This window comes from Poecilia reticulata, chromosome 15 (assembly GCF_904066995.2).
Source record: "Poecilia reticulata chromosome 15, P_reticulata-male-v2, whole genome shotgun sequence".
NCBI lineage: Eukaryota > Metazoa > Chordata > Actinopteri > Cyprinodontiformes > Poeciliidae > Poecilia > Poecilia reticulata.
Genome location: NC_088844.1, coordinates 2,539,259 through 2,557,342, shown reverse-complemented (window position 1 = coordinate 2,557,342; position 18,084 = coordinate 2,539,259). Strand labels below are relative to the sequence as shown.

At 38.1% G+C, this 18,084-nt stretch overlaps 2 protein-coding genes and 1 long non-coding RNA gene across 5 annotated transcripts; 2 read left to right on the top strand and 1 right to left on the bottom strand.

Moving 5' to 3' along the window:
• Window positions 1–765: 765 nt before the first annotated feature.
• Window positions 766–8,762, top strand: cryzl1 (crystallin, zeta (quinone reductase)-like 1). 2 transcript variants are annotated; one of them, XM_008429017.3, is made up of 13 exons: window positions 766–969; window positions 1,453–1,530; window positions 2,435–2,507; window positions 2,629–2,673; window positions 3,422–3,490; window positions 5,047–5,180; window positions 5,263–5,374; window positions 5,521–5,541; window positions 6,527–6,625; window positions 6,715–6,830; window positions 6,929–7,034; window positions 8,231–8,276; window positions 8,381–8,762. In XM_008429017.3, exons 1-13 carry the CDS (start codon window positions 904–906, stop codon window positions 8,475–8,477), a joined length of 1,062 nt encoding a protein of 353 aa, XP_008427239.1. In that variant the 5' UTR covers window positions 766–903; the 3' UTR covers window positions 8,478–8,762. The 2 variants fall into 2 exon arrangements, with proteins under 2 accessions (XP_008427239.1, XP_008427240.1); XM_008429018.3 differs by lacking the exon at window positions 5,521–5,541.
• Window positions 4,512–12,943, bottom strand: setd4 (SET domain containing 4). 2 transcript variants are annotated; one of them, XM_081616212.1, is made up of 12 exons: window positions 12,862–12,943; window positions 12,690–12,785; window positions 12,535–12,572; window positions 12,191–12,279; window positions 11,880–12,113; window positions 11,638–11,700; window positions 11,439–11,568; window positions 11,164–11,338; window positions 10,662–10,740; window positions 10,247–10,327; window positions 9,504–9,627; window positions 4,512–9,429 (listed from the first exon to the last, which is right to left on the bottom strand). In XM_081616212.1, exons 1-12 carry the CDS (start codon window positions 12,935–12,937, stop codon window positions 9,301–9,303), a joined length of 1,314 nt encoding a protein of 437 aa, XP_081472338.1. In that variant the 5' UTR covers window positions 12,938–12,943; the 3' UTR covers window positions 4,512–9,300. The 2 variants fall into 2 exon arrangements, with proteins under 2 accessions (XP_081472338.1, XP_081472339.1); XM_081616213.1 differs by lacking the exons at window positions 12,191–12,279; window positions 12,535–12,572 and having other exon boundaries at window positions 11,880–11,976.
• LOC108166972 (uncharacterized) lies at window positions 12,877–17,712 on the top strand. Its single transcript, XR_001777377.2, has 4 exons — window positions 12,877–12,980; window positions 15,053–15,161; window positions 16,798–16,939; window positions 17,039–17,712. It is a non-coding gene; the product is annotated as an uncharacterized LOC108166972 (long non-coding RNA).
• Window positions 17,713–18,084: the final 372 nt, after the last annotated feature.

Here is an 18,084-nt window from a genome sequence, read left to right as displayed (position 1 = left end):
TATAGTAAAACAAGAGTATTAGAAGCGCTTCTGAAGTCCGTTGTTCCTAAACAAAACCCAGAAAAATATAATTTTTATCAATATGGAAACAAAATTTTATTTTTAAAAAGGCGTGATAAGTTTTAGTTTATTTTTCGGCCTAATAAGAAACCGAAAATGTTTATTGACGGATTTCTATTTTAGCTGCAATGTCCTGTTTTATGTATGTAGTAGTACATACGGCGTACCATGTAATACAGAAAAACGCCGAGTTAGATTATTCTGTGTAAATTCGCAAATTTATTAAATGACACTTGGAATAAAAAGTGGAGAGAATTTAATAACTGGACTTGTAATTGTTCTATTACAATTACAACACATTGGTCACATTCACCACTGATCAGTTATTGAATGCATTTGATTTCCTGTGCCTGGTGAGTACCAATATATTCATAATGTTGAGGTAGTGTGGTTGAAGTTAGTCCATCTTCTGATTCACACATGTGATGATCTGCAGTCAAATGTCACTTGTATGCTTTAAACTGCATCCCTTTAGACTGGGATGCAGTTTAAAGCTGGCGTGGAAATTGTCTATCTCTACTGTGTACATTATGGAAAGGTTCGAATTGTATAAAAATAGATAATTCTACAGTTTCAAAACTGTGGGAAATATTTTTGAGGTTTATTAATAGCTTATTAAAGGTTCCTGAAAGTTTAAAATGCATCAATAAATTGTACGTGTTGCGTTCTCCGGTAGAGGGAGAAGTTGGCATTGCCTTAGATTGTCACCGCAATAGAAGAAGAGGTCAGCTGATCAAATCAAACAGAACCTGAAAACCAGCGCCTGTGTTTTCTCCTTCTGATTTAGATAAAGCTGGAGGGTTTTGATCGACGTTTCTGTTCATGAATTAAAATTGGGGCGACATGAAAGGTTTATACGGCCGAGCTGCAGAGGGCGATGCTGAGCACAAGTTTGTTATTCAGGAAACGGTGAGTTGGGCTTTAAATTCATACATTATTAATAATCCAGACCCCAGCGCACTAAAAAGCTTTAGTGGTTCCTCGGTTGTTCCTGTTCCTTCTAATACCTGTTCCTGGTGGTGGGAGCATCATGGTGTGGGGTTGTTTTGCTCCTAGTAGTGCTGGCTCATCACTAAAAGAGGAAGGGATTCTGATGAAATAAGAATTATTGTGTTCATCCTCATCTAGGTCAGGGGTCTGCAATTTTTACAATCCAAAGAGCCATTTTTGTCCTCAATTTATTTTTAATTTAGTAAATTTCTGTTTGCTGCAGTATAATTTCAATTTAATCTGTAAAAAGGAAAAAAAAAAGATTAATATCCCCAAATTAAGTTTTACACCCATTGGTGAGTGTATGTAGACTTCACACTGGAACTGTAGGATAAACGGGTATCTTATTATTGTCTGATCACAACAAGCATCATTAACTGGCATGTTTCTGTTTTTCTCCAGACTCTCCTAGATGTTTTGGGAAGCCATCAGGTCAGAATGAAGGTCAAAGCATGTGGACTCAGCCCTCTAGACTTCAAGGTATACAAAACAACAACCCTAAATTATAAAGTACTTAATGAGAAGCTACTGTAAGTTTTGTGGAAACTTGCTTGTTCATAAATGTTTGTTCTCTCCAAGTGCACACACCTCCAAACCAGACAGAGCAAGGGATGCAGTTTAAATTTTACTTGTGTTTTGGGATCATATTTTGCAAAAGAAAAATAAGGGGAACAAAACATAAGAATTATTCTGTCATGATTTGTTGTATTGGTGGTGGAGGATGGATGTGGTGCACCCAGGTTGTAGAGTATATGATGGTTTTAATGGTGATCATAGTGAACAGAGATCCAGGCAGCACAAGTGAGCAATGAGGCAAGGAAACTCAGACACTGGTAGCTCTGGAGACACACGACTGGAACAAAAAACACAACTGGAGACTCATGACATATGACAAGGATCTGGCAGGAAGCAGGTGACACAGGTGGGGTTAAATACACAAGGGAGTAATCAGAGTAAATGGGACAGCTGTGAACAATCAAGGGGTAGCCGTGGCAACATAGAGATTCAATAAACTGAGAAAAACACAAAATCCAAATACTCACACATTCATCCCGACTTCATTCACTGAAATACAGTGAAGAGTGGTTGTTCCCAAAAATATTTCTGTTTTTACTTTTTTGTCATACTTAAATGTTTCTAATCATAAAACAAATTTAATATTGAGTAAAGATAAGCTGAACAAATACAAAAACCACTTTTGAAAGGATTTCATTCATCAATTAGGAGAAAAACAAAAAGTAACTGACACTGCTTGGTATCCCTTTGGAGCCAAAGAGATGTCAATTACTTTTGTTTTTCTACATTTTTTGTTTTTTTTAATTACTCTTTGCCCATTAATGGCTGAATTAATGAGCAGTAAAGTAACTTATCTGTCTTTCTCCAGTTGATTCAGGAAGTGGGGATCAGGAGGGATTTCATTCCTGTTGGCAGAGAGGTGGCAGGCGTCGTCCTTCAAGGTATCAAACTGTGTTTACTGAGCAAATCCTACATTATACACAAACACACTCATATGTGTGCTCTGAGGGAGCTTTCTCTCCACAAATGTAGCTGCTCATTCTGTGTTTTTTTTCCCCATAGTTGGACCCAAAGTGACCTTCTTTCAGCCAGAGGACGAGGTTGTAGGTGAGAAATGCTTTTAAATGAAACTTGGCTGCTAAAATTGGGTGAGGAATAAAAGGGAAAATGAAAGCATATGATTTTTTTGTAATTTAGAAAAAAATGCACACTTTTGTTTTTCTATTGTTTGTTTATAATGTTACTATCTTATTAAAATATTTGACACACAACTATAAGCTTAAGTAATGCAGTTTGGTCAGGGGTTAACTGGGTTAAAAGGGAATCAAAAACAGATTATGTGGAAATGGTCAAGTATTTGACTCCTCCCACATTTAGCTCCTACCCAAAGTCTGCACTGCAGCTGGTTTAACTAAACCAGCTGTTTTATTCTCAATAAACATCTAAAAATAAAATGTATTTATGTAAATGTTTAAGTAGATAATTGAAGAAATTAAATACTTTAATTCATAATGATTCTGTATCATCTGAATATTTGTGATGCCTTTGCTGCGGCTCCAGTTCTTCTTGCTGAGAATTCAGTTTTCCACAAATCTTTTTCATGTTCAGCTTACATACTTTAGTTTTTATACATTTTTATTGTTTATGGTTATATTTGGATTATTAATACTTAACACCTTGGATGGAGTAGTTTGTCAACTAATAAGCAATTTTCCCATGGGAATCAATAAAGCATATTCTATTCAAAAAACAAAACAGGCCATTTTACATTTTGGTTTGTTTCCTATGTAGTGTTGTGGTTCTTGTTTTTTCATTTTACTCTTTATTCATAAGTTTTCCTCCTTTCATTCTCCAGGAGTTCTTCCTCTGGACTCACCTTGTTCTGGGCTCTGTGAAGTCATTGACATAGATGAGTATTATATAGGTAAATGCACTAATGAACTTTTTTTTTACTATAAATCTGATATAAGGAGTCAGAAGAACACAAGCTGAGAGAAGGGCAGTTTATACATTAAACTAACTCAAACATGAATTGCCATAATGTCCTCTTGGCTGTGTTCAAAGTCGGTGGGATAAATGGATGTTGTGAAACAGCTCCTCGTCCATCTTTCACTGGCACTCTTGGTGTTTTAAAATCTAAAATGAAGCTCAGCTGGCTGTTTGACAGAACACTGAAAGCACCTCGAGTCCAGAGACTCCATCTGGTCTGAGACATCAGATACAATAACCCAAGCGCTTTCAGATAGAGTACCTGAGAAAGGGTGTCGGTAAATGGAACATTTACTATTAAGGAAATTCTACCTGTTATTGACATCCAGAAATCCTAATGCTTGTCATAAAACAGTACCTTGCAAGGAATTAGCATGCCTTGAACTTTTTCACATTGTGTCACATTACAACTAAAACCTTCAGTGCTTTTTTATTTGGATTTTATGTGATAGACCAACATAAATTACTGCATTATTATCAAATGCATATGGATAAGAACACTTCTGCCAATGTGCAGTGTAGGTGAAGCAATTTTTTTTTTATGTAGTGCTTTTGCTAATTTTGAAAAGGTTTAGCACATTAACCTTCCCCTAAATAATTTTTTATGAATAAATTCTAAAGCACTTGGTTGTTTTACAAACTTTCAATTGAGTAAAGCTGGACATCAGTGTTTACGTTTTGGATATCATCTGTTTAAATAGTAATTTATATTCATTCTCATACTTTGAAGCACTTTAGCGTTGGTGTCCGCTAAATACTGTGTTGGGGTTAAGGTAAGCATTAGCTGGTAGAGTTTTATACCAGCTTTCATGGAATACCATGTTTGTTTAGGACTGTTGCCCTAATTAAAATTCTTTGCCTTCAGAAGCCACCAAAGTGGTAAATAGAGTCAAATTTAATCATTGTATAAATCCAGCTATTCTGTGAAAGCCTGAATAGTTTGTTAGAGAACAACATTATGAAGACCAAGGAACAAATCTCAATTTATTATTCAAATCATGTCACCATGCAGTGCCAGTAAAAGGCCCACCAGAGGGCCCCAAAAGCATCAAACTAACATGAAATGTATGTTTAAAATAACATTAATAATATAAACTAAATGATATGACACAGGGCAAATAGTTAAAGCTTTATGACACAGTTAAATACCACTGCATTTCAAAATCTACATTTATTTTTTCCGTTTGCTACTCCTGTTGGGTAAAATTGATAACCATAATAACACCAGTATGATGTAAGCTAATTACAAATGCTATTGATAGCTGGTATGTTACACACATAGAGCAGCTCAGGACTGATAAAACATTTGATGTTAACATGATGTAACCATGCATTATTTTCCTTCCACTTTAAAATGATCTGCTTTATTATGTTCAGCCACAAAAAAAATGCTAATGTGATTGAAAATGTAAAGACAAAAAAATGTTTAAGAGATGCGAGTACCTTAACAAAGCACGGTTAAATCTGCACATTTTTGTTTGTTCTCTGCAGTTCAAAAGCCAGAGAAGCTCAGCTCTTTGTGTGCGGCGGGAGCTCTGCGTGACGGCATCTGTGCCTACACTGCCCTACACACACACGCCCGCATGGCAGCTGGACACACACTCCTGGTGATGGACGGGTCTAGTGTATGTACAGTCAGTCTGAGGATGAACTGCGATGTCGGGGCGGTATGGTTTTGTAACAGTCTCATTTCCTGTAATTGTGAAGCCTTTCGGCCTCATGTGTGTCCAGCTGGCCTGTTACCACGGAGTCAAGGTCCTCACCACATCACACTCGCCGCAGAAACAGGCCTTCCTGGAGCAGCTTCGGCCCAGCGTAGGTTTGTATCCCCCACTGCATTGACAACCGCACCTCCTGTCTTTTAATTCAGCTTCCTGTCGCAGTCAACTGCTGATTTTCCTCCTTTACTTTCAAGCTATGTATTTGCTTCCTTCACTTCTTTCCTCTCCTTCATATTTTCCTTAGGCGTTCAGGATCCTTTAGTAGGTGAGATATTTTTCTGTCTTTAGCTTTCAAACCCTTCAAGTACATCTCAAAACATTTGAATTTTGTAAAATAGTTCAATAATTTTTACTTATTTTTAGAAAGTTAAACTCTTATGTTAACATAGACTTATTACACACAGAGTGAAATGTTTCAGTCCATTATTTAATGTAATTTTGATGTTTGCTGCAGTTATCCCTGCTGCTGATGTTTCTTTTTCTACCACTTTTTCCTTCCACTTAACTTTCCATGAATATGCTTAGTTACAGAACTGTGTGAGTAACCAGCTTCTTTGGCATTGACATTGATCAAGTCAACAATCTTCACTACCCAAAAAGCTTTTTAAAATTATCATTATGTAACATTACAGTTTTCCAAAACAATGAATTTGGAGTTTTTATATTTCCAAGTCATCAATATTATGTCAAATAAAGACTTGAAATGTTTCACTTTATATAAAATTTGAGTTTCATTTTCTGAAATGAGGAACAAAAATATTGATGTTTTTCAGAATACCCAAATGTTTCTCAGATGTACCTGTATGCCTGCTTCTCTACAGGATTGCTAATGTCTGATAAAACTAATGGTGCGCCTTTTGTTAATTTCTTCTGACACACTTGTTTTATTTTTAACAAGTTAGTTGTTGAAAATGCCTAATATATATTTTATGTATGAAGCATAGAGATGGAAATGTGCTAAATGTAAATTTTGCTGCCACCTTGTGGAGAGAATCAAATACTGTATGCAGGTAAACCTTTCACTAGTATAGTCAAAAGTTTCTTCTTTTTTTATTGCCTGTTTTTGCTTCTTTTTTTTTCATACTGAAATTGACTAAAATCTAACAATAATGTAGCAAAATGGATGCAAACGTCATCAAAACATTTGTGTAAAAATGTTTGGGTAGGACTGTAGGATATTGAGAATGTTGAACTGTAGAATCAGCCACAGTGGTTCAGTGTTTTATGTGGTTCTGTTTTTGTTCATACAGCCAGAGTCATTCCGGTGCATAACGGATCATCGGACCTGCTGTCAGTGGTTCTGGAGGAGACGGGAGGACTGGGAGTGGATATAGTTGTGGATTCTGGAGGTGAACTGAAAATACACTTCAGGATGATGACCATGTCTTTGTTTAAAATATGATTTTAATAATGAAATATAGGCCTTTTTTCTTTAAAGTTTGTCTCCACGGAGACGAAGAGGAGGAGGATATAAAATTACTCCCCCATAAGCATGACATCATCAGTGTGCTCGGAGTGGGAGGGCACTGGGTCACCTCCCACAAAAACCTGCAGGTAACAGGCTTACGGTCAAATCCAGACAGCTCCTGTTAGTTCAGACTTTAAAGTTCTACATAAACATGTTAATTACGAAATGTTTGTTCTGTCTGCAGTTGGATCCTCCAGACTGCAGGTTACTGCATTTAAAATCCGCCTCCGTGTCTTTCCTCAACCCTGAGGTCTGGACGACCTCATCGGCTCAGCGAGGACGGTACCTCCGTATCCTGTCCTCACATCTACAGCCTGCCTATACATCTGCATTCATCTCATACCTATTTGGGGCTTTTAATGATTCATTTGAACCATTCTCTTATATCCATCCATCCATCCATTTTCTGACACCCTTGAGGAATAGTAGTTGAAACTTAAGGGGATTATGATGGATAGGCCAGCTTTGAGTAATGATTTGACGGTAGGTAGAGAGTCAGAGTTCCTATTATTTTGAGAAGTTCCAATGGGGTGGGTAGGTGGGATATACTGTAGCTTTTGCAGATGCATAGAGGAAAGTCCATGAAGGACTCTATTGCTGTTGTTGAGTCTTGAAGTTATTAAGGAGAGGACAAGTATCTGAGTGGTGGAGTGAGGAAGGTAGTCATAGGGGTTTGGGACTGGTAATAGGTAGTTATGGTTTGTTGCTGTTGAGCTTTAGAAAATTAGTGTCCATCCAGAGTTTGCCATCAGTCAGGCAGCTGGCGATGATGGCTAGATTTGGTGGAGATGTAGACCTGTGTGTCATCGGAGTAAGTCCATGTTGGTGGATAATGTGTCCAAGGGACAATGAAGAGAAGGTGGCAGAGTACTGAACATTGGGGAACACTGTGGATAACGGAGGCAGAGTGTGACTTGCAGGTCAGTGATTGTACAACAAACAACCTCAGGCCACGTTTACACTAGGCCACTGCCTGAAAGATGGCCATTTTTGGATGTTGATTGGGTAAAAGAAAACCTTCGATAGTGCTGGGATTTTAGCATGTCATCGAACGCACATGTGCTTTTGACCCTTAGTTTCCACCTCACTAGGTTCCTGCTCATTGCAAACACTAACTTGCATTCCTTGTCAGAAATTGTGCCAACCTGAACAGTATAAAATAACATAATGCTTTTCACCATTGTTTTTTTGGTTTTTTATCTGCTCATGCTTGTATGCTAGCATGTAAGCTTTCACACTTTTGCAGGGGTGTTATAGAACGTTTAACCAGTTAAAGTTAAAAACAATAATTGGCTTCACAAGTTTGGATTCATTGTGGATTTCATCTAAAAAGCTAGGTCCCGTTTAAAAAGAAAAAAAATTGAATTTCTTGTAAAAGCATTCCACCCTCAGAAAGCTGTTCAACTGAATTCTTAAAGGCCAAAAATTAATAGCATATGTAAATTTCTGACTTGGGCTGTACATAGTCTTTAACATCTGTTCTTAGATATTCTGAAAGACATTGTGGAGAAGATGTCAGCTGGAGTTCTCAGGTAACTTTGAAAAACATGCTGTTTGTGCATTTTATCCCAATATATAAAATATCAGAAAATACTGACTGTTCAACATAATCACATCTGGTTTCTCTTCCCTGCAGACCTCAGATGGAGGAAGCTGTTCCGCTCTATGAAGCCACAGTTGCCATGGAGACCGTCCAGCGTCATCCCCAAAAAAGGGCTGTCGTTCAGCTCTGAGCAAGAAAACAAAACCTCATTCAGTTCTGGATCCAAATCATTTACCTACTTCACACTAACATCTAAAAGCTCTTTTTTTCCAAAGTCAACTCTTCAGTGAACTGGACAATGTTTGAACCCACACACCAGTATTTCAGGATTTCTCCACATGGAAATTAATAACAAATAATCATTATTAAATCAATGTTCTTTTTAACAGATTCCAAGAAAGAAATGCATCTTTTGTTCTGGATATTTGTTTAAACTATGTTGGTAACATAATAAAATTGCATGTGAGTGATTAGAGGAGGAAGTGTCTGCTGTAGGAAAATGGTTGTTTATGTTCTTTCAAAAATTTTATTCAAAAAATGTTTGAGGGGTATGAATACTTTTGAAAGGCACTTTCAGAAGTGCACTTCACTTGTAAGCAGCTTCACCACAAGTGAAGCTCCATAGATGGCAGCTGATGTTTCTTATTCAGGGTGCACGGTTAAATTGGCCCATATTTCATTAATGTTGGGAGATTGGCGATCGGTCGATTTCTACATGAGAAACTGTTCTTATCCACAAAACCAAACACTTTGTGCCTGATTTCAGACTTTAAGCTACTTTTCAGCCAAATTAGAATTGGTAGGTCAGGATTTTTTAAAGATCGGTGATTATCCAGAAAACTGCAATCGGTGCACCACTACTACTTATAATCTTTGGATCAAACCGGCACTTTTAATGTCTTTTTAGCTGCTTTGTGGGCAGGAAGAATGATACAGCAGCTGTGTGAACAGAAGACCGGTAAGGTGTCAGCTCATCGCTCCAATGTTTGCTTTGCATGAGGACGTCTCTTTTTCTAGATCACTGAGTCTTTCAGAGCTGTAACACAGCTCTCCAAGATCCACCTCTCCTCCTGTCGCAATGCCCTCACCACCTCCAGCTGCTCCCTGACTGGCCCCCCATACTGACCCAGAAGCTGGGAGATCTAAACACAGAAAGATGAAGCATTTCAGTCCCATTTTTATTCCAGGAAATACTTTGATCTGTGTTTATGTGCACCTTATCCAGAGCTATGTGTGTATCTTTCAACAGCTGTTGACACAAAGTCCTGGCTGTCTGGCTGCTTCTCACTTCTGTCTTTTCATCAACAACCTGACCGAGCAGCACCGACCTCCATAGGTGGCTGAAAAACACAAATATAGCCAAAGCTTATCACACAAACTGGGTCAAGAAGAGAGCTGATCTAGAGTGATTGAAATACCACATTTGTTGGGACAGATTTTCTGTAGGTTCCATCAACTCAAATTTAAACATTTTTAAGACTTAAGAATGAAAATTAAGACTTATGTCGCAAAAAAGCTAGCTACCCATGGTAGAGTAAAAACATCTAGGTAGCTTTTTTATTCATGATATATGCAGGAAAGCCAGATGGCTTCTTGCTTCTATCAGTGACAAGTAAAACCTAGCTAACACTTATCTTTGCTAACTATAAATATATAGTATATATTAGCAGCTAGTTACCAGTAGCTGCAACCACTTTGAGTCACAGAAAGCAACGGAGATTTCTGCGAGTGTCTCAAACGTTTGTCTGACAGAAAAGTCTCACAGAAAAAAACATCTACATAGTAAATGTAAGACCATGCCATAATCAGAAGTCTTACATTTTGTTAACATAGTTAAGGCCAAATTCATTTCTAAAAATTAGTTTATAACATTTAAAGGCATTCATTTTAGATACATAAATTTAAAGACTTTTTAGAAATGCACTAACACCCTGTGGGCAGATGAAAATGTCATCATACTATAGTGTTTGTGGCAGAGACAGCAGTCTGAGAGCCACCATCAGCCTCCAACTGGGACCTTCACTGGACACGGTGAGATTCCTGTCAGGAAGGATGAGAAATAAGGTTTGTTAAAAAAATAAACAAATATTTGCTTCTTCAAAGTTTGCTGTCTAAATAGGTTATTTAGGTTTCCGTCTTATTGTTTCTGTGCAAAATGTTACATTTTTGTGTATATTTGTTAGTTTGGCAATATTTCATCTAAAACCGTAACAGTGCTGCTCCACCCACTTTGGTGGAATTCTTTAAAAAATTTGTCAGGGTCGGTGTTTTGCTGTCATAGGAGGGTGAGTTAGTTTTTTCATGAAACAATGTAAACCAGTTAAACAAGTCAATGTAGCAATGAAACATGGAAATGTTTATGGCACAGACTTACTCAAGGAACTGATTCTCTCTGAGGAACTTCATCTTCTGATCCAAACTCTTCTCACCTCTTAAAATGTCACACAGCAAGTCTGAGGAACCACAGAAAAAGATTAGCATTTTTTTAGGATGTTGTGCAAAATTTATTCCATTCAGAACTTTTACTTTAATTATACTTAAGATATTATTATAACATTGTCTTAACAGACTACAAAACTAGTAGGGGTGGACCGATTGGACTTTTCCAGCTGATAACCTATCTTTTGGCCAGTACTGATGTTTTTGATGCAAAGTCACTAAATATAGCAAAAAAAATTTTTTTAATCGCTCAATATAGCAACTTTTAGCAAAAGTGGACGGTAGTTGATCTTAAGATACTTACAGAGTATCTGAAGATCACCCAAAATGTAAGAAATTGAGGTTGATTTATTGGTGCACCCCTATACAAAACCTATTATTTATTATGACACTGCCTTTGACTACACCCAGACCTTTTACTGATGTTTATGACTTACCTGGTTCCACATACACGACGCTATGTGGATTATTCATGGCAACAAATCCATACTCCAAAAGCAGGCGCTGGTTGTCATGGGAACCATAGTTTATGTACGCCTGCTCGTAGCACGGTGTACCACAGACACTCCTGATTTCATAGCATTTTGTCTGATCATTAAAACCCGCTTTTACCTGGTGGAAAAAGATGATATAAATCCATCTATGAATATGGTTCAGATGGAAACGAAACATGAAATCAAAAGTAATTTCATGTTGAAAATATCCAAGTTACCTGGACATCAGGGCGGTGGTTGAGGAGATCCAGGAAGGGAGCTAAAGCGTAACTATCAGGTCCAGACAGGAAGCAGCTGGACGGCCGGGGCATGAAGACAGAGCGCGTGTTTACACTGCACCACGCCCACCTGAAAGAGACAGAACAGCTGAAATAGCAGACTGAACCAGGTTTGGTGACCATCAGTGTGTTTGTGTACCTCAGAGCTTCATAAGTCAGCACATCTTCTGGGGGCCGGCTCAGAACTGGCTGCAGAGTCCTGTATAGATCAACAAACACAGATGTTTGCAAAACCACTGATACTGCTTTAACTGTCACATTTTAACATGTTGCAACTACATGTTACACCAATGTACTTTACTGGGATGTCATGTATAGACCAACACACACTGCAAAATCAAGCATCCCAAAGCTGAACAGAAACGAAGCTCAACTCCCCTGAAAAACTCCTGATTGGAGGAGTGCATCTCACGTACCGCCTCCCTCTGCTCTAAGCCCCGCCTCCTCACGCCGGCCGGTAGGACGTCTACCACCTCGTCTGAGAAATATGCGGGGCAGGCATAAGAGCAGGGCAGCACGTCAATGTACGGGAACCAATCAGAGGCCTCCCCACGCTGGCGCTCACACACCAGGAAAACACAAAGCGCCGAGAGAGGAGAAAGGCGGGGTTTCCAACTACAGACGAGATAAAGAGTCAAACTGCAAATAAAATCCCCCCATTTATGACAAAGTTAGCAATCTTGCAGCTTTACCTTTTGATGTACTCTCCCAGGTAGCTGCTGAGAATGGTGGAAGTTGTGAGGAGACAAGATTCTGGCAGAGAAACAACCAGCTCCCCTGGCTGATAAGCAACATTTTAATTGTGTCAGTTTTGGTCCTCCACACTAATCAGCTGATTTTTGAAGGCAACTGTTTAGGAGGCTGAAGAAAAAGAAGCCATGTATCGTTTTTCTTCTACTTGACAATTGGAATATATTTCGTCTCAGTCTATCTTCAAAAACACCCCATCTTAAGGTTGTACCATGAAAACGTGAAATTGTTCTAGATTATTTAAATTGGAAGGAAATATAGTACTACAAACATATTAAAACAGTACCATTATAGTTTGGAGAGTCTGCAGTCCTCTGCCTGTGTCTGAATGAAAACAAACACAAACTGTGAGGTTGCATCATTGTAAACAAGAGATAAATACATTTCTGAAGCTCTCCTTAACATATGTAAAATAAAACTTCATCCTACAGCCAGACGTACCAGAGAACAGAGCAGGCTGCAGCAGCGTTGAGCTGAATCCTCTCCGGTGGAGAAACCTCACCAGCCTGACGTATTGCAGCTGATGACTTAGAGAGACTAGAACGTCCGAGGGAAATGAAGAGCGTTTCTTTTTCTGTGATGAATCAGTTTACTGCAGTGACTCTTTTCCTACCTGAACGGACGGATTGTTCACGCTTCCGTTTCCTCTTTCTTGCAGTTCTTCCAACTCTGCGGCTGCGACCTTTCATGGCTTCCACCAGCTCTTGTGAAGAACAAGCATGATAATTACTGGTACATTTTAAAATTAAACTAAAGTTCATCATACTTTAAAAGAGCAAAAAAGTCTCACACTTTTCTGTCTGACAGGTCATGTGTGCAGACAGAAAATGAATGTGACTCAGAACTAAATAACAAAGCTGTCCTGCTAAATGTAATGCTACCAAACAATATTTGTTGTCCTTCTTCAGATCTACCGACTATATTACTGTCCTTAATTTATGTTGCTGGACTTACTCTTACCTTACTCTTAACAATTACAAATATATTTTCTGCCGTTGGGTCTATTAAAGGGATGGTATGCTTCATTAGTCTGCGCTAATATTTAATGTGACTTGATTAAGTCGTATGCCATGTCCATGTTGAGCTACGAGACACAAAAACAAGACCATATATAATTGGAGCTCAAATTTCTAAATGAAAACCGTCTCAGTTTGTGTTGGTTTAAAACATATCATACGGACACTAACAGCTGCTGTTCATAAATGCAGTTAAATTAATTGAGTTTCCATTAATAAAACACTTACTGGTCAAGAAACAAACAAACTTTCTATCCTTGCTTTGCTAGGTTCTTTGCCTCTTTAATTTTCCGGGTATGCGTGGTAAAGCTGCGCAGTACGGCTGGCCGCCATCAGCGCCGACACACGGTCACGTGGTTAAAATGCGCCGGCTCAGTCAGTTTGGGCGCTTCTGACCAAACAGAACGCAAAAACGAATATTTCTCATTTTCTACACGATTTTAGATAATTGTCAAAAAATGTTCTTCATTGGATTTTACAATAATTTTTTATACAGTATTCTGGGGAAACATATCTGTTTAAAACGACAAACTATTACACATACTTTTGTTTTCGCTAAATGAAATTATTTTGTGGTTCATAATTATGGGTTAAAGTCGGACTGAAAATTATGAATTAGATAGAAAATACTGGAATATAGTTTACAAAACACATATAATAAAAAAAGTTATGGTTGTCTTTGGAAATGCCACTGTGCAAAGCTTTAAACCAGTGGTCCCCAAACTACGGCCCGCGGGCCGGATCCGGCCTGCCTCCACATTTGGTCCGGCCCCCTGAACAATACCAGAGAGCGTTTAGATTTATTTTTTTTCATCTACTGTATTTTCCGGACTATATGCCGCTACTTTTTTCCTAAGCTTTGAACCGTGTGGCTTATATGTGGATTTTTCTTCAACCAGCAGGGGGCTCTTTAGCAGGAAGTGAATCATTGGAAGTCAAAATTGGAAATAAAAGAAGAAAGCGCCCATTGAAACGGAATTAGGTTTTAATAGGGAATTTAAATTTGAGAATGTTGTTCAGAAAATAGTGTTTCCTGGATTTTTTCTGTGAAGAACCCAGAGAGGGTTATTTGATTGTGCTTTCTGGAAAACAATGAATTTTTACATTTAGGCACTCCTGCAATCGTCACACTTTTTCTGTTACAAACTGTCTCCGGCCCCCACCAGAGAAGGGAAAAGTTATGTGGCCCTCACAGGAAAAAGTTTGGGGACCCCTGCTTTAAACCCTCAGGTAGCATAACAAAAGAAACAGCTGTAATGTTTCAGTAGAGCCACATAGGCACAGGAGCACTTCAGAATACTATTGTCACTACCATCTACTATATCCACATGCAATGTTACACAAGGAGGGATCTGTAAAGCTCACATATGCTTTACACGCAGTTTGACAGAACTTGAACTATTTTGCAAAAAAATAACTTTTCAGATTTGCAATGATGGTAGAGGGACGCCTTAAGCTTCTTGTTACAAAACATGGATCTACAAAGTTCAGGCATTGACTATATTAAAGCAGCACATACTTTTCAGATCTTATTTGTAATGTAAAAAAGTTCTAGAGATATGAATACTTTTACAAAACACTAATACCTCAAGGTTAATGTCTCATTAATGTTTTACTGTGTTATCAGTTTGTTTGTTCATTGCTTGCATTTGTCATCATGACACAGCAGGTTTACCATTTGAAACCAATTCTACTCGAGTTGCAGGTGCGAGTATTAAATCTGTGAGTTGCTTTGTTAGGCCTTTATGCTCTCGCTAAGATCTCTCTCTCCCTTCACCGTCATGTCAGCCAAGGTCGCAGTCGTCACTGGAAGTAACAAAGGCAATGGGTTTACCACCGTCAGAGCGCACTGCAAGCAGTTCCAAGGGGACGTTTACCTCACCGACCTCGTAGACAGGTAGGCAGCTCACCTGAAGTATCTGTTTAAAGAAAAAAATCCTGTTTTATCTTCATGTATTATCTGCTTTTAATGCTTAGCCAGATTTAAAATTGACTTATTTTGTATTGCAAAACAGTGTGGAAGTCACTGAATTTCAACATAACTAGAGCTGTACCAATCCGATATTAATATCACTATTGCTTCCGATATTCAAAAAAATATCTGGTATCAGTAGCAATGGGACCGATCCATAAGGCCAGGTCTGCTCACTCTAATTCTATGCTTTGTGTTCAGAATAACATCGTTTTTCGTATTTACATTACATTTCAGTGCTATTAGAATTCCTAATAGCACTTTCTACATCATTTGAAAGGTTTGTTGCAGCTTACATGTCTGACCAAGGTAGTCAACCTATTGTTCTTGTAAGGTTTTAGTTTCTTTATGTCATGATGTGTTTCTGTGTGTTTATTTTGAGATTTTCTGTGTTTAGTCCCGTTTCCCTGTGAGTCTCTGTCCTGTCCTCCCCGTTGATTGTTTCCCAGGTGTGTCTCGTTCCCTTGATTACCCCTGTGTGTATTTAGTCCCACCTGTTGTCTGTGTTCTTCCTCGGATCCTTGTCTAACGTCGTGTGTACCAGTCTGTTTCCTTGTGTTCCTAGTGCTCCCTGTTGTTCAGTACCTCGACATTAAATTGATCATTTCATCATCATCCTGGGTCTGCCTGCATCCTACCTCACCTCACACAACCAAATTATGACACTTTATTTATTTTACATAGGCTGTGATGTTCCTAATAACACTGACTGCACAAATTAATTGTGTGCTTTTTTTCTGTTTGACCAAACTTATGATGCTGCTCTTGTATGTAAGTGTGCTGTACTGGTGGAGAATTATTAAATAAATTTATAATTCAGTTTACTTATGTCTGTTTAATAAAAAAGGAATGTTTTAAGTCAATTCTCAGGTATTTTTTGCATCACATCGGTATCAGCTGATACTAAATCTCAGATATGAAAAAGTGAAAAATGGCAGCTCAGTGCATCGCTAAACATAATCACAGGATTTGGCAAAAATATTAGGAGATCTTAATAAACAGAACTTTTGAAGAATATACCACTATTACAAATTAACAACCCAAACCTCTCTGCCCATTTCATCATCTACTATGGTCGCTATTGCAGCAGACGTACAAAGGCTTTAACACGATTCGCTTTGGTGACCTGCGTGTCGGTGCCTGTGCGCTACTTAGCTTCACTCATAAAGCTCCTATTTTAGGTACTCAATCCAATCTGAAAACAATCATCTTGCAAATATTTCTAAGCTAGTGTCATAAAATCTGTGATTGCAAAAAATTGCTAAATACTGTAGGGATTGATCAATGTGAACAATGTTTAAATGAAGCAGTACTTCTCAAATGCAGGGACAGCTTTTTATTCACGTTTTAGTTGACACCTTTTATCAATACATTCTCGCACAACTGGCCCTTCAAGAACATTAATGATCTTCATATGGCTCAAAGCAAAAATATGCTATCGATAGATACTATTGATAAATATTGGTTATTAGCCACAACATCAGTATTAATATGGATATCGGCCAACATTTTTGTACTGGTGCATTACTATCTGCTAATGCAATATTCTTGGGTAACACAGATTTGCCACGAGGGACTGAAGCCTTTGTTTCATCAACTGGACATCATTGACCTGAACAGCCTTAAAACAGCTGCTGCTTTCTTTAAGGAGAAATATGGAGGGGTGGACATCCTCATCAATAATGCTGGGATTGGTTTCAAAGGTACTGCTTTACTGCACTTAGCCACTGATGTTTTTAGATGACTGAACAACTATTATCTGAGCTGGGTTTAAATATGTCTTGATTTTGTCATTTCCTTAGCAACAGACACAACTCCATTTGGGATTCAAGCAGAGGTCACGCTGAGGACGAACTTCTTTGGCACCAGAGACGTGCTGACTCACTTTATGCCGCTGATCAAAGCAGAAGGCGAAAACAATTTCGAAAGACATTTTTTCCATAAATACATCAACTTTATCCAGAGAGAATATATTTGCAGCATTTACTCCTTTTATTCAGAATTTATGTAAATTAGTCTAGCATGCTGGTTTTTAACTTTCAAATTGAGGATACAGCAAAGAAAATTGTTCTGCTCTGACTTTGTCCCATTCTACCCTTGTAATTTTTTCTTTCATTTTTCTCTCGTTCAGAAATGAAACAGGAAACACTCTGAAGTCGCAAAATGGAAAAATCTGGCATTAATGAGGAATGCTGAGAACTATTTAGCACATCTGACAGTTCGTATCTCATTAAATCAGTGGCACAAATACTGATGTAAAATATTTCTGTGTGAACATCTTCCCTTAAATTTTTACCACAAAACAGAGAAATATATATTGTAAATTATATAAGGGGTGTCCAAACTGCAAAGTAAAAAAAAAAAAAGAATTTCATTACCCCACCAGTAAATTTGACAATTTTAGCCCAGATGACAAAAGGTTTGGACAACTCAGCTTTATATGCTCTTTTTTTTAATACTAAAATTATATAATTTAAAAGCTGCCAGCTATCCACCAATGACGCTGCAATCCACGTTTGAATAGTAACAGGGAAACAAGCTCGGTTCTATTAGACCACAATTAGCCTAATGCATATTCTGTGTGTGTTTTTTTTGGTCGTGTAGTGAATGTATCCAGCATCGTCAGTTCTAGCACTTTGAGCCAGTGATGTCCAGAACTCCAGCAGCGTTTCCATAGCAACGACCATCTTGGAGCGGTACTCCACTCCACTCAGCGTTATGTGTTTAGCAGACACAATGACGTATCAGCACATTTAATCGATCATAACACGCTTTTTTTGTTACTGGAAACCATATTCAAACATCTATCAAAGTTACATTTATAAACAATTGTATTATTTAAGTATGT